A 15,653-nucleotide genomic window follows, 5' to 3' on the forward strand; every position below is an offset into this window, starting at 1 on the left:
CTCACACCCTCAAGGCCTTCCAGTGCCTCCCTTAAGCAGCCATTGTTCTATTACTTATCTTGACAGTGTCAGAGGCCATTTGGTGAAACATCACAACCAACTTAAATCCTGCCCTCACCCAATGACCACACATAGCTACTTCATGCAGAAGATGCTGGGTAGTACAAACTCTGGTCAATTTTTCCTTCTTTAAACTAGGACTGCTGAGACCAATTACAACTGCCACCCTGACCGTGATCATTAAATGAGCACTGATCAAACAGAGGACCTTCCCGTTCTGTATGGCTTAGCTACTAACTGGATAGACTTGAAAGCCATTGGGGAAGGCTGCTTAATACTTACAAAAGTATATATGGAAATTGCAACATTGCCAAGATGCCATTTGATGACTGTACCTTTGGTGATGTTAAATCAAGTCCTTCATGCTGTCAGACTCAATAAACTTCTCTGAGAGAGTTTCCCTGATTAGGTCATCGGTCCACCATTTAAATAAAAAATAATGCAAAAATACATCAACAGATCTAGCCTGAATAAAATGTTTCCAAATGAATCACTAGTCTCTTTAGTCATTTGATTTTGAAACGAAGGGCTGACAGTAAGAGTCCTTCTTAAAAAGTAACTGAAAGACATCCTATTGTAATTACTCTCAAGGGAGAACCAGTCTGCTCTCTACTCATGGGAATACACCCAAGGTTGCCATTACATGTACCGAGTCTTGCACAATTCATCATTTGAAAGCTCAGTCTGACTGAAAAACTAGTCTTTCCCAGTAATGCAGCCTTCATACAATATGATTGCCCATTCTCCCCACCCTGTGCCATCCACACTCCCGTAAAACAAACAGGTTGACAGTATGCGTCAAAAGGAAAATTCATTTTAAAAAGCTACATGCAGACAAAATTTATTCTGCTTAAGTGAAAAAGCAGCTAATGAAAGCAGCATTATTAGAACCACTTGGACCTGGTGCTTGAATAAGGCTCTTAAGTGCTTGACTCCATTTTCACTATTTTACACCCATCCTGGGTATTCTTTTATCGTGTTATGTTGCAGCATGAAGGAAAAAAATGATTTATAAAAGTTCTGTATTAAAAGACAGCTGATTGACTTCTGGCCCCAGTACTGGATAAACTCTGGCAGTGAGCACAAAACTTCCCTCAGACGGAATGGAGGAGATTTTGTCGTGAAAAATCCCCTCAACCAGGTCATTTTGTTCAAACACTTTACAAGCCCAATCGATGTGGCCAACTAGATACTGCTACCTTTAGCCATTAACCATTAATGTTAGAATAATTACAGGAATTAAAAAGAAACATCTCGGGAATCAAGACTTTGCAAGATCTCCAGGGAGCCCACTTACATTTCGTCACAGAAACCACAACATCTCATAAGTTGTGCATCCCAAAAAAAAAACCTCAGGCCCCGCCTAGTCCTGCAATAATAAATGACTGGCTCCGATAAATTATCAATCTGAATTATTATTACCCAATGTCTGGTGATTGAAAACTTAATTAACCAAACAGGAGTCAGCGATGTCAGGGCAGTGCAGCTTGGTGTTGTCACAGAGCCAATGGTCGCATCGCGGAGGCTGAGCTCTTGGTATCAGTGTGAAACCAGTGAGAAGCAGATATTCGGAAAAGTACAACTCGTCAAAAAAGGGGGATAAAAAAGCACATAGACACACTGGCGCGTATATACGCACACAAGCACATACACACATAAGGCATTTTAGAACCACACCCTGCAAACCCAAATATAATCGCTGTTATATCCTGCCAACCTCACGAATCCCAAACTTGTGGTTCGTCGTTCAGTTAAAACCAGGTATTTTTTCCCCCCATGAGAACTTCGTTAACACAGCGCTTTAACCGTTTAGCTGCCAGGGCGTTTTGCACCGGAGAATTGCCCCCTCCTTATTTTTAGATCAGTTACTTAGGGTTAGAGGTTAGAGCAGTGGTTTAAATAATCATTAGTTTGATGTTTAAGGCCATCTCTTTAGTCAAAGGTGGGGATAATTATAGGTTAAAAATCAGACACTGGGAGGTAATACACTGCAAGGGTCCAGGGTCATTTTTATAAGACGAAAGAACACGATGCTCATGTGTTTTTAAGTTTCTACCACAAAACAGACAAAAGTTCCTGAATAGGATGCAAGTTTCGAGTGATTGCGAAACGCTCAGCTAGGACGCAATTTTAAAAATTGATGTCGAAATTTCAGTTGGGAATTGGAAGATTCGGGCAACTCAGGCTGGTGGAAACCAAAATGATTCGCGAGCTTCCAACTTTCTGTGAAATAATAAATGTCATTTAAGTAGCATCACTGGCAAAATCGGAGAAGGTCTGATCGGAAGCCTCATCGGGAGGCTGGTTTACATAGCGATGCATCCGACTCTCTCACTGCCTCTCTGTGCATGAGCACAGAGTTGAAAAGGGCTGGAGTTTTTTTTTTAGTCACTGAGCAGCACGGGGCTGTGTGATCTGTACTTTCAGATACATCTAGCCATGTAAGAATGGTGCAATTTCAGTATTACGTCGAAGGAGGGAGAGGGGCATCAGCATTTGCACTCGCCACCATCCTCCCCCTTCCCCATCCTGTGATGATGGCTGCGAAGTTAAAGGTAATTTAATCCAGATTCTGGCTGGACACACACGAGAGGGCGAAAAATGTTTGAAAACGTCACATCTACCGATGATCACGTTTACGGATCTTCAATTATCCCTTACCACGAAGATAGGTGGCGTGCGTTTCTGGGGCCGCACTTCAGGGACTCTCTTTGTAGAAAAATGTCATTCCAACAAGCGGAACACGTCAGTCCGTCCACAGGTTGTGTTTCCTGGTGTGGGAGACAACGGAGCGATCAGTTCTAACCTGCACAGCAGGAATAACGGTCCTGCCTCAAGTCTTTAAAGGTCTTTTTCCTTCCCCCCTTTAAAAAAAGCTCGCCTTGTTCTTCATGCTCCTTGATCTCGACGCTGCTGATCTCCTACCAGTCTCACTAAACAACACAGCCAGGACAGAACAGGTATTTTGATACATTTATATATCTATATTTACATCGAGAGATTTTGTGTGCAGGTATTATCGTGCGAGGAAATAAACTTTTTGGCAATTTCATCCCTTCCTTCTCTTGTCCTGTCTGCATTTTGAGTGCAAAACTTTGTTAAAGTACCTGACATCCAGGTGTAAAGAAGGTGTTGATGGAGAAAAATAAAGCAAGCCCATCAGCTGTTGTGAATCCTTTCCGAAAATTGAATTTATTTTTTTTTACCCAGCACCCGTGTGTTTCTCGTTTTGTGGGGGTTTTTTTTGTTATTTTGTAGTGAGGAATGGGTTATTGAAAGAAACCGTTACCTGCTGCGACAGTGCGAGTCTCTCGATGTGTTTCCCCCCTCATTGTGGCTCTAATTTAAAGACGGAAATTTCGAGGGATTGAACAAGATCGATAGATTTTTTTATAGAGGATTTTTTTGTTTGTGAAAAGCCACGTTTTGTAATTTACAACCGAGTGGAAGAGTCCGGATCGCCCATTGCTGTGAATAGATTTGTTGCCAAAACTTTGAATCCTTTTTGAACTATACAGCGCTTCTACTTTCTTTTTGCCTTGCTCTCCACATTAAAAAAAACCCCAGCAAACTTCAGGGGCGGGTAACAAAAACCAGCAATGATGTCAAAAGTGAAAGTTGGGGTTCTTGTTAAAGGCGAATAATGACTAAAGTCAGTTCTGATCAGAATTGAGGGGAGCGGATGGTGTGTTAAAAGTGTGAATCATTGTGTAGGAGTCGTCGTATTTGTTTGTTCCCCCCCCCCCCCCCCCCTCACTCGAGTAAGTAAAAAAGAAAGTGCAGTTGTTATGTGTGGCATACTGATGGCATTTTTCACTATGACATGCTTGGCCGCTTATATGTGACTTTATTACATAAGTCAGACTGGCCATTTTTTGAGTGATCCTAAGGTCTGTGTTGCTGTTTTTTAAAAATTATTGTGGATTGTGGTTGGACTTTCAAATGCACAAGATCGAGGAACAAATATTTCACATACAGTTTCTATGCGCTGATCGTTTGGCTGATGCGAACCTTTTTTGGATCAGTGCCTGGAACCCCCCCCCCCCTCCCCCTTTCCCCCTCCCCATTTGTTAGTTTCGTTTCAGTTTGAATTCACAACAAAACGTTTTAAAATGCAATACGTTTCCTGCCATCGGTTGCCATCATTTGCCTGACATAAATCTTTTTTTTAAGAAAAGGGACATCTGTAAATTTGGGGGAATTACCACATTCATGTCATATTACAGTTACAATTTGCCCACATGAGCCGGAATCACCTTTAATCATCGCGGTTGTTTGATGCTTTGGGTTTTGTATGTCGGGGGGGGGGGGGGGGGGGAGGTGATGAAGATTGCTAATATTTGGTTGTGTGTGGTAGCGAAGGGGGTAAAAAGTAAATAAAAGCAGGTAAAAGTGCAAATTCCAGAAAGGGCGGAAATGCATAGATTGACACAGAGTCTGATCTCAGCCGGCACCGTTACTTTGCCTTTCAACACCTCACTTGCAGACCTTGATGTAGTTTAATGATTACACGTTTCCTACAGTCAGGAGGAATAAAAATCAAACATTTCTGAAGTCCTGCAAAAGCACTTCACTGCCGCTTCTCACACCCAGCGATGCCATCGAACGTCAGGCTATTATTTCTTTGCACCTCTCCCATCTCGTAAGTCAGCGATCGCGCTTCTTTCCCTCCCTCTCACTGTCAAACAAAAGAGGAAAAGTCAACAAGAAAACAAACCCCTCTTTTAAAAAAAATACAAATCTAACAATCGCCTTGTTTTGTTTTGTTTTGTTTTAAATAAAAAATAATTCAGCCGTCTGCTGGCAGCTGTCTTTATGTGCTTGGACAGTGGCAGGGCTTTTTGCTCTGGTGCAGTCGCCCCACTTTGGAAGATTTTGGGGGTTGGGGGGGGGGGGGGGGGGTGGTCAATGCTGAGAGTTGCGCTGTGCGATCCCAGCTGCGAGGGCTGAGCTGACAGAGGTGCCCGGCTTGTGGGATCGCTGAGTGCGCTAGTGGCCGGGGCTCTGCTTTCTTTCGCGGGCAGTATTTAAATGAGTACCGTAAAACACATTGTTGGCGTGTGTGTGTGTTTTGTAAACGCTCCCTCTATTTTTTTTCTCTCTCTCCCTCTCTCTCCGAAAGACCGTAAAGCGTCGTGAAAAGAGCCGGGGGGACGAGCCGATGCCGAGTCCTGGAATCTGATCAGACTCTTATCAATGAGGCAGCAGATCATGGCGGATGGCCCCAGGTGTAAGAGGCGAAAACAAGCCAACCCCAGGAGGAAAAACGGTAGGAGAGAGCACCTTTCCTTTACTGCCATTGTCTCCCTCACAAAGTTAGCCTCAGATTATTAACAGCGGCTCATCTTTTTTCGGTGTAATGTTGATTGACTTGAAAAGAAAAGCCTCCCCCCCCCCCCCCCCCTCAGTGAAAGTGCTACATGTATGTTGTGTGAAAGTTACTCCTGTCTCTCTCTCTCTCCTTCCAATACCTTGATTTGCCCACAGGAGAAAACCGTTATGTGCCTCTTTTGTTTGTTTTCCAAGCGATGGTTTATTTATCTAAACTCTTTCGATAAAAAAGGGATGTGTCAGACTTTGGCAACACTTCAGTCTCACGGAGCACACCTTATATTTGTTAAATGTTTTCATACTTGCTGTCCGACCCGTTTTCTCTCTCTCTCCTCTCAGGGATGACTGTAACTTTTTAAAAAGGAATTTGTAACCCACAAAGTAAGGAAATAAAAAGCCGATCAGTTTTTTTTTCAAAAAAGGAGCAAACCTCGATCTCTCTCGTTTCTTTAGATTTTGTTGTGTTGATGTTGTCTGGTGCGGGGAAAGGGAGGGGAGGGGTGATAACGGGATCAGAATAAAACGTTTTCCTTCTTGGTACCTAGGTCTTTTTGTGTGTGTGTTCGTCGCCCCTCGCATTATTTAAAGCTTCTGTCCGTGTGTTTCGGGATCAGGCTTTGTTGATGCGTTTATTATTCATGTTTTCACCTCGCACAGGCTCAAATGTTATGCCGCCAGCTCGACATTTTGTATTAACATTCATTTCATCTCGTGTGCCGGTGCCTCCCCCCCCCCCCCCCCCCCTCGCTTGATATGTTTGGCTTGATCAGTAAATAACGTGTCCGTGACAATAGCAGGGGAAAAAAGAGGGGCGAGGAATCGCGAGTTCCTATTTAAAGTACAGTCCATAGCGACTGGACGAGGATACTGTGTGTATGTGTGAATGTTACCTTGCCCCCTGTACGCAGTCTGCCTTTTCCTCCTTTAACAGATTAAACTTATTGATTTTCTCCTTTTTTTGTTGTTGTTGTATCAATGCTTAGGGCTGATTCCCTTTTCTCTCTCTTCCTTTCCAAGTATCCCAAAAGCACGTTGTTAGTGTCAAGAGATTAACGAGAGTGGCTTTTTTCCTTCTTTCCCCTTTTGTATGTACGTGTGTTTATGTGTGTTCACGAACATGGGAACATGATTAGAAACCAATGTTAGGGAAAGACAAATAAGGAAGGGATCCTTTTTAAACCAGCATGCCTTGAAGATCAGTGGCTGGATCTCTAACGTGACTGCAAGTTTTCTTGAGTGCCTTGTTTTCTGGTTATTTTAATGAGGTGATTTTTTTTACACTTTAATCCACATCCCCTCCCTTTTTTCTACTCTGGTTGGTAGTTGGGGGCTGCAGGTAAAAACGCTTTTCATTTTCTCCCGTGTCATGCACACAACCAAATGCCTTTCCCCGGGGGGATCGCCTGCATTTATCATAGCTGACTGCACGAGAAGGATTTTTTTTATCTTCTCTCTCTCTCTACCCCCCCCCCCCCCCCCCCCCCGCCCCCCCAACAGAGTCATGGAAAAGATGTCAGCTTCTTGCTTGTGCATCCGCTGATAGCAGTATTTGAAGATGTTATCAGGGCGATATGTATTGCAGGAAAGACAAGGGGTGGGGGAGATGCTGGACTGCGAGTAACTGTATGTGATCAGGCAGAAGGGGAGTGAAAAATACCAAGAGAGAGAGAGAGAGAGAAATCGAACAAAAGGCAGTGTCAGTTTCAGTCACAACCCAAGTCAGATGATTACTGACTCATCTGTAACTTTGAAACACTTTTACTTTAAGTGTTTTGTTTCAGGACTCGGGAGACCTGCGCTTACTTAATAATTTATACTTTGGGTAACTTTGATTTCCAGTTAGATCAAAGGAAATCAAACTTCTTTTTAGCAAGTGAAATTGACGTGCATGTAACAATTTCACAACTGGTAGCCGAGTTACCGTTGTTCAGGCTGTATTTGCTCAGTGAAAAAAAGGTGTCCTCTTTGTTGTTGTTTTGGTTAACCCTTTGCACTGATATTTTCTTATAGTTCTCTGTCCCCCCTACACCCACCACCCAACACACATAGGTCCTGTTCATGACACTCCCTGGGAATGCTCGCGTTCTGCTGAGAATGCTCTTTGTTCATTGCAGAAATAGTGTCCGCAATGTTTAATGATTCAGTAGAGTCGCCTGTTTCACCACCCACATTAAGCGTACGGTCGTTTTATTGATTTATTTTGGTGTCCCGTCAGTCGATCTGATCACTCCAGTCATTTCTGCAAAAGCCTTAAACTGCTAAAAGTTGACCAGGATCAGTCTCAGAGAAAGGAAATGAGCTTAACTCTCGAGAAATGTGTGAAAGAAAAGTTTAGACATTGTTTTGAAGTGGGTTTAAATTGCGAGAAGTGTACGAATGTGAGAAACCCCATTTAAGTTAAGCAAATGCAGTAAAAAAAAATCTACCGAATACGGTGCATTCTAACTGTTAAATATCCGTCGAGCGCGTTCTTGCTTTTGACGAGGGAGAGAGAAAAAAATAAAACTATCATGGGATTAACTATTGTGGGCCGACACTGCTGCTTCTGTTGAGCAACGTTAAACAGTGAGCCTATCATCATGGTCGATTGACCCAATCTATGTCTCAGTCCAGGTTTGGTGAATCCGTCCAGCTTCAACAAAAAAAACCCTCAACATTGAAAATAACAGGAGAAAGAAAGAGGGTGAGATGGGAGGGGGGGGGGGGGGGGGGGAACTGTGGGGGAGTCTCTCCAGACAACAGGAAAATAAACATCACTCATGGAGCCTTATAAACCATTACCAGCAGCGCTCAAAGACTGTTGCAATACTTTCATCAGGTGTTGCAAGTAACAGCTAACTGTAAAAGCTACACTTCGTTGCCATTTGCAGCTAGCCTGGTGTGCAAATGTGAGGGGATTGGCTTTGACAATATATATATAAATAAAATGGTATATCAGGTATGATAAAAAGTGCAAATCGTGCACAATAACAAGCACATGTCCAGCTTAATTTTTTCAGGTAGTAAAATCACTCATTAGGATTGTGAAAATTTATTCCCCCGCCCCCTCTACTTAACTCAGATCAGTAGCTATCCATCATCAGCTGTAAACACATTAGTAAAGGATCTTTCCCTTCTGTTAGGATGTATTGATCATTGTCAATAAAGGTACTTTGGAGGAATGGGTTAAGGGTAAAAAACCAGATGCTGCGAGCAGAGTTTTGTGTCTGCACTCATGCTGAAGGTAAAAAAGGCAGTAATTCATTTATAGCAACATTGCTTTCAAGACTTAACAAAGGCAGATTCTTTCCAGTCCAAACATTTTACCCTGTTGTCATTAGTCCTAGCATTGTAGGTGCACTTTCACTGAAGGGGAAAGAAGAGAAAGCTTTCTGGATTTCTTTTTTAAAGCTTGCGTATATATTTTTTCGCTCCTTGTGTCGTTTCCAAGAAAGCGGCTGCTTTAGGTACATGTTATTTTGCGCCTGTCATCAAAGCACAGAGAGGGAGCGAGCAGGTTTGCAGTGATCACAGACAATTGATTGTCAGGACTAATGTGTTTCATTTATATGTTTATAACGTCAATAGTGCTAGGGTGTCCACTGTACTATTCAATGCACAATCCCACAAGGGTGCAATTGTCTGTGTGTCTAAAACAGACACCTTTTCTGATGGGCTTTTAGTTGTCTTTTTTAGCCTGTTTAAAAAATAGTGGGGAGGGGGTGGGGCAAGGGATTCAGTCAGACTGGCTGCTATGGCATTACTGTTGAAAAAAAAAAGATTTTTTTTGCTTTAAGCATGTAACGTAATTAATAAAGATCTTCCGACACTTAATTGCTGATGTTTCAGCAGATGCATGCAGGATCAGTGGACAAACTAAGCTGGATTTATAAAACAAAATAATGTCTATTTCAGTAACAATATAAGAATCATATGGAAAGCTAGCCGAAAGTGTAATGTTTTACACACATTTTAAAAAAACTTTGAAATTCAAAAGAAGTATGCCTATGCATGTTGTTGTGGGAAGAGTTATTTATTTTGTTGTCTGAGAGTTCTGCCTAACGGGAAAATATGCACAGCAGAGGCACCGTTAGCTGAACTCTGACACTGCGGTCTTTTGAATGCCTTAGGTATGATTTCACTTTCACTCACATCAATGGTGACCTGAATGCCTTTCATATCTGATCCGCCGTGTCTCTCCCAGTAAACATCCCCTGAGGGGAGAACAAAGAAAGAGCTTCTTCTTCTTAATCACAATTCAGCCCTTTCACCGCCAGCAGGCTAAATTTGCATTCAGCATCAAGAACAAGATGAAAAGAGTGAGAGGGAAAGAGCGAGAGAGAGAGAGGGAGAGAGAAAGGAGAGGCGGGTTTGGTGTCGAGGAAAATAGCTTAGGTGTTTGTGAGAGCTAGCTGGGCTTCCCCTGGTTACAGCCTTACATGGCTCGCACTCTCCCCTGTCCGTGTAGCCTTGGCCTGCTTGACAGACAGATAATGTTTCAGGATGGCATGCCTGTACTATTCGTGGCCACTCGCTGCAACACTTGAGCAGAACTGTCTAAAGGGGATCAAATTCCACTCCCGAGTCTGCTGTGTCTGAGGGTCAGGTGTACATCCTGAAAATGCAACCTTTTTTGTTGTTATACGGTACAGCACCACAGTTCACCAATAATAATGAGCGACAGAATGTGGATTTTATTCCTCCCAGGGCATGAAAGGAATATTCTTACGGTTTCTATTCTAGTTTCAGTTTAGCTTCAATGGATCAAGTACATTTTAGATTTTTTTAAATTAAAAATAATAATTCAGCCTGTACAGACTAATACAAATCGAGCTGACACGACATTCCGCTATACCGAGCCTTGCTCTGTCACGAAGTTCAAGGCATTTTACAGCCATTTAGTCGGTGAAGTTGACAGCTGTAGTTCAGTGAGCACCTTTATCTTCGAATCTTAACAGTGCAGCAGTCTTTCCGTTCGAAATGAACCTTCACGAAATTTACAAGCAGCCAACCGAACATTTTGGACAGAGCCAATAAGGACAATTAGCAACAATTAGTTGGCTTGGTGACGTTTACAAGAATGTCACTTTCCAAACCAGGGGTGCAGCAGAATTAAATTACTCTTGGTAAACAAGCACGACTTTTAGGGAACTGCCCATCACGCATTATTTGTTTGGGTGTCAGTAAGGACTGAAACAATTTGCAAATGCAAGTTTAGCTTTGGAATAGTTTCGGAGGGCGGTGTGTCGTTTTAATGTAACTTGCGTTTGGAGGGTTTATCTGATCCTTCTTTGGGAAGGTTTTGGGGGGAGAGAACTATACTCTCCGTGCTTTTCTCTCCTCCTTCCACCGTTTCCAACGACTGCGGAATTAACCAGATTTCTAGTACACTTGCGAGGGAGGGAGGTATCAAGCTGATTGCGAAAGGAAGCTTTGTGTGCGAGGCGGGGTGCGGGGATAATTCTTTACCAGGCATATGTGATGTCGGACCTCTGCAGAGGCAATTTAACTCTTTGAGGACAGTTTCTCGGGTCTTGGCACCAATGCCGATGGAAGCCAAAAGAAAATTTAAAAAAAAGAAATGTTTCAGAGGTTTTTTTTATTTCTCTCACTTGAAATAAAATGTCATTCATGAACTTCGTTTGTGGAACTTAGTGAGTTAAATAAGTATGTGTCAGTGTTGGAGCAGATTGGCAGTGTGAGAAAGTAAGGGCACGAACAGAGTGCTAACATGAAAGGTGTTTGCTATGTTGTTAGAGCCGGTGGTAAACTGCGAGCTCCCTTGCCACAGAGTCTGATGATTGGTTGATACCGATCAACTCCCTTCGAAGGTGATATACCACTCTACTGAACTGCCCATCTCCTCTTTAAAGTCAGATTACAAAGAGATGAAAGGAGTTGAAAGTGAAAATCGTACAGCTTCATTACAAACATCGCGCGGTTCCTGCAGGGATGGCTGGGAGGGTGTAATACATTTCCAGTGGGCATTTTTAAACCAATAGATTCTCAAAACTAACCTTAGTCGGGCTCCGGCCTTAGTGAAGTCGTGTGCTCGTTAAGGGTCACCGCACCATGGAAAAGGAGCTCATGAGTTCAAGCTGACCTGTCCCAAGAGTTGGTGATTGGCGAACGGGATATGAAATAGATTTTAGGACACCGGGAGGCTACGCCTCTTCTGCACAGCTCCCAGTGGCTCGTTCAGAAAGCCAGGTGCAGGGGTCTTGGATTAGGGTACTTACCTGTCGCCTTGGGGACGCAGGAGAAGGTCACAAGAACAGAGTGCGGTGTGAGGAAGCTAACAGCAGGGCAAAGTGACTGACCATCAGACAAGGCAATGGTAAATAAGAATCGGGAAAGAGAAAAAAAAGCAGTTTAGGAAAGGTACGAATGTAGGAGGGATGCTGTCAGATGTTTGGAAATAAGCGTGTTGCAGACCATCCGACAGAAAGGACTGGCCAATAAAAGGCAGAACGCGCCACTTCTGGATTTTGTGTAGACAGGACGAGGGGTTTAGCAAACGTGTAATATCAACCCGTGCATAAAATTACCGAAGAACTATTATTTCCATAAAGTGACAGCTTGTACAGGGCGTTTTCCAACACTTACCCAGAACCAGAGGTAACAGTTATTAGAAAAATAGATAACTATAAAACAGCATATTCGAAAAACTAATAGAAAATACGATGTAGTATTGAATGCTATTGGGGAAACAAACACACACTTCATATGTATGTGTGTGTGTGTGTGAATAACTCTGTGTGTATATGTGTATATATAGTTAGCAAAACTATTTTGGATGAAAAATGGAAATTGACAGAGCAAGTGCTGCCAGTGCAGTGAGCTGCTGTAGCTATCTCCTGCCCAGGGCTCTGTAGTGAAACACTAGTTTTGAGCTATAATGGTGACATACGGCACTGTGTATTTGATTGTTAGGTGGAAGAGCACTTCTGGCAAGGTCACTGGCAGAGTGAACAATCAATAGCAGATCAGCAGATTAAGATATCATGACATCTAGAATCCAAGCCATTTATTTATTTATTAACATGAATTTCAATACTTCATATACTCTGATTTAAACTTCATTTTAAAACTGTTTTTATTTTTTTCATTTTTCCTCTTTGGTAAGTTTCACTCCCATTACCTGCGTTTCCTTCCTCCCACTAACTAAAACATGCACCAGGGCTTTGACCAGGGTAGTAGGTGTTCTATCCTGAGGCACCTCTTATTGCAGTGACCATTGAAGATGTATAAAGTTATGACATAGAGTGGCTCCATTGCTGTCCTTTCCTCAATCCCTTGGGGAAGTATCTTGATACGACTGGATGCCTCCCTGGAATAACACAGATGATAAAATCACTGTGTCGGGTATCAAACTTCTGTTTAAAAAAACTTGGTTGACTGGACTTCCCTAAACTGCAATGAAATTATATTTCAAACTTCATATGTTAAGTAAAACACAAGGGGTATGTATCACAAGAAACAGCTATGTTGATGCCAGCAAGATCAAAAACAAGTTCTGAAGCACTTTTATATTTTTTAAAGAATAAAAATTAATGATGATAATATGATGCACGAGAACTTGTGAAACCTAAAGGCTAACTGTTTAATGAATTCTTTTTAAGTGCAATGTTGTATGCTGTTAAGCTGTGGTGCTGACCAATACTTCCTCAGAGTAAATGCAAAGAAAGATTAGCTTTTGCTCTTTTGAGCCCCTTTGTGCCTCTACCTGCAGTTGCAAGTTTACATGTAAACAACCCCATAATTGCAAAGGCCTAACTATAGAATTCATTTGTTCTGAGATAGCAGCAGCTACTTATGCAATAAACAACCTGGGCACATGTGCCCCTTTAATCTGGGGAAATACCCACCTGCGGCTGTACGCACACCGGTGAAGTTCAATAGAGCATCCTATCTTCAAAGTGTCCATGCTTATGATAATTTAAATAATGCTGGCTGCTCTTCCATTCCCATAAAAAAGTATTTTTGATGCAGTCCTGGTCGTTTTTTTGTGTGTTTTTTTAACTCTTCGTTGGTTCGTTGTGCTTTTGATGAAAGCTTTCATTGTAAAGGGCAATGTTCTCACTATTGTAAAATGATCAGTGCCCAATACTGGGCACCGTTGTAACAAGGCCCTCTTTTTAAAGGGATCCCATGTCCTAGCACAAAACAATTCCCAAGACATTCCAGGCAGTTTTCTTGCTGGGAATGATTGGATAGTTTGAACAATTCATGTGTCATAAGGATGTCCTCTTTATGGGACATTTATTGTCTTTCAAATTTCATTTCATTTGATACTGGATAGATTATATATACATTATACATTTATAAATATATATATATATATATTTAATTTATTGAGATTCGTTATTAATCAAACACACAGTGAAGTAAATGATCACAGACAGATAACACAATTGGAATCCAGTTTTCTGCGACACAGCTACCCTTCAAACTAAACTTTGGTTCGGGTAGGGGAAAAGAAGTTTACCTGAATAAGGAGTTTTATTTGTCGTTGAAACAAGCAACAAAAAAAGGCAGCGCAGAGGCGACTAGTTCAGATGGCCCTTGTCAACTTAACGACTCTTGAAGATGCAACCGAACTGAATCCAACCTTTGTACCATTTTCTATACCCCAATTCTAGTATCCAGCAGTCTCGCTAATCCAGCAGAATTTGCTTTCAGCAGATTAGTCAGAGTGTCAAGTCCTCCCTTGCATTTGGTTGAGAAAAAGCACTCCTTGACGTTTATACAAGAGAGCATATTTGGACTTGCCCAAATAATATGTAGCATGGACTGACTGCTCCTGCCCTCCAACACCTTTGAAACTTGAGTGTGTGTGTGTGTCTGTCTGTCTGTGTGTTTGTGTTTATATATATATATGTATAGGAGGATTTGTTGCACGTTGTTGTGTTAAGCAGTGGCTGTTGCTAGCTACATCTGTGGCTGGCAGGAAGGAGTTGTCTTCAGTAATTAATGTAATGAAATATTCATCTGCGCTACCTTTTCAGTAGTCTCACAAATTAGGCTGTAACACTTAATGTCTGCACTGCCTCCGTTTTTATTATAATGGCAGGTTTTGCATCCGCAATTAGGACTTATACTGACAGTTACAATTTCCAAGGGATGGTAAACAGCGTGGTGTATGAGAAGAGTAATCCACGTGCAAAGCCCCCATCTCTTTAACCTTGTTGTTTTTTGTGCAGAGGTTACCTTTTCCCGACAGTGCAAAATCGACTTGACATAACTGTTCATCAGTTTCAAGGTTCTCCCTCGAGGTATTTACATCAAATCAGCCCAGTCAAGCTTCAAGTTGAAATTGGCAGCCCAGAAACTGACAGGGTTGGGACTGGGAAAGAGACAGCACATAGGCAGCGAATTGACAGCAGCAGGGTGAAAGAGACAAAGCTTCTCGGCTTCTGTGGAAAAAAAAAATCAGCCCTAACGGTACAGGTCAGCAGCGACGCAAGGCACTCCATCAGTGCTGGTGTGCTGTTGTGTGCTTTGTATCTTGGAGGTGGGGTGTGCGAAGGTGAAGGAGGGGAAGCTAAAACATAGCAATCGAGTGGCACAAAAAGGAAAGGGATTTGTCAAAAAAGTAATCAGTTCTAAAGTGGGGACTTGCGATATTTTGGCACTTTTGGTTTTATGTGAGAAACCGAAAAAAACATGTTTTTTTAAGTGTTCGCTTCCTTTGATAGCCCGCCAGTTTGGTAATCAGGAGTGTTTTCTAAAGAGCAGGATCAAACTCAAAAAGTTCAAATAGTTGGATACAAAAAGATCTTATTGGTGCAAATACACTTCATTCAGCGTGAAGCAAAAGGGGGTGGGGGAGCACTTTAAATTTGCTTCATATGAGTGCTGAGAACCGACAATATACTGTTTAAAAATGCAAAATAAATGAAAAAGTAAATAAAAGAACATCCTAAGGTGTCCACTGTGTTTCAAAGGAAATAAACAGCAGCCATCGATCCTCTGTCGAGACACAATGGAAAGTTTTGGGTGCGTTGTGAAGTAATAAATGCACAGACCCCCTCAGTTTCTGAATGGTTCTTTGATACCGCCTGGGCAGCCCAATGGCTGAAAAAATGTCTGTCCTATCTCTATTCAAGTAATAAAGGTTCACCTTACAAGTTAAACATTCTTTGAAATACTTTTCTTCAGTTTTGCATTTGACAGGCACTGGGCATCTATTGATGGCTTTTCGACAGGCAGTGTTGAGCTAAAGTGGTGTGACCAGAGAGTTTTGTTAAGCTCTGAACAAAAGATTGGAGATGCCTCACTGG

General features: G+C 42.1%; 1 protein-coding gene across 6 annotated transcripts in view; it reads left to right on the forward strand.

Moving 5' to 3' along the window:
- The window catches only part of LOC137371920 (zinc finger E-box-binding homeobox 2-like), a 262,572-nt gene that overhangs the window by 110,861 nt on the left and 136,058 nt on the right, over positions 1-15,653 (forward strand). For 3 of the 6 annotated variants that reach the window (XM_068034977.1, XM_068034975.1, XM_068034976.1), the window contains exon 2: positions 5,183-5,329. In XM_068034977.1, the coding sequence (XP_067891078.1) occupies positions 5,257-5,329 (73 nt within the window). In that variant the 5' untranslated portion in view covers positions 5,183-5,256. Of the gene's footprint in view, positions 1-2,224; positions 3,021-4,680; positions 4,703-5,182; positions 5,330-15,653 lie in introns of those variants that run through there. The other 3 variants (XM_068034974.1, XM_068034980.1, XM_068034978.1) reach the window with 3 other exon arrangements.

The sequence above is a fragment of the Heterodontus francisci genome, chromosome 7 (genome assembly GCF_036365525.1).
Source record: "Heterodontus francisci isolate sHetFra1 chromosome 7, sHetFra1.hap1, whole genome shotgun sequence".
NCBI classification, from domain to species: domain Eukaryota; kingdom Metazoa; phylum Chordata; class Chondrichthyes; order Heterodontiformes; family Heterodontidae; genus Heterodontus; species Heterodontus francisci.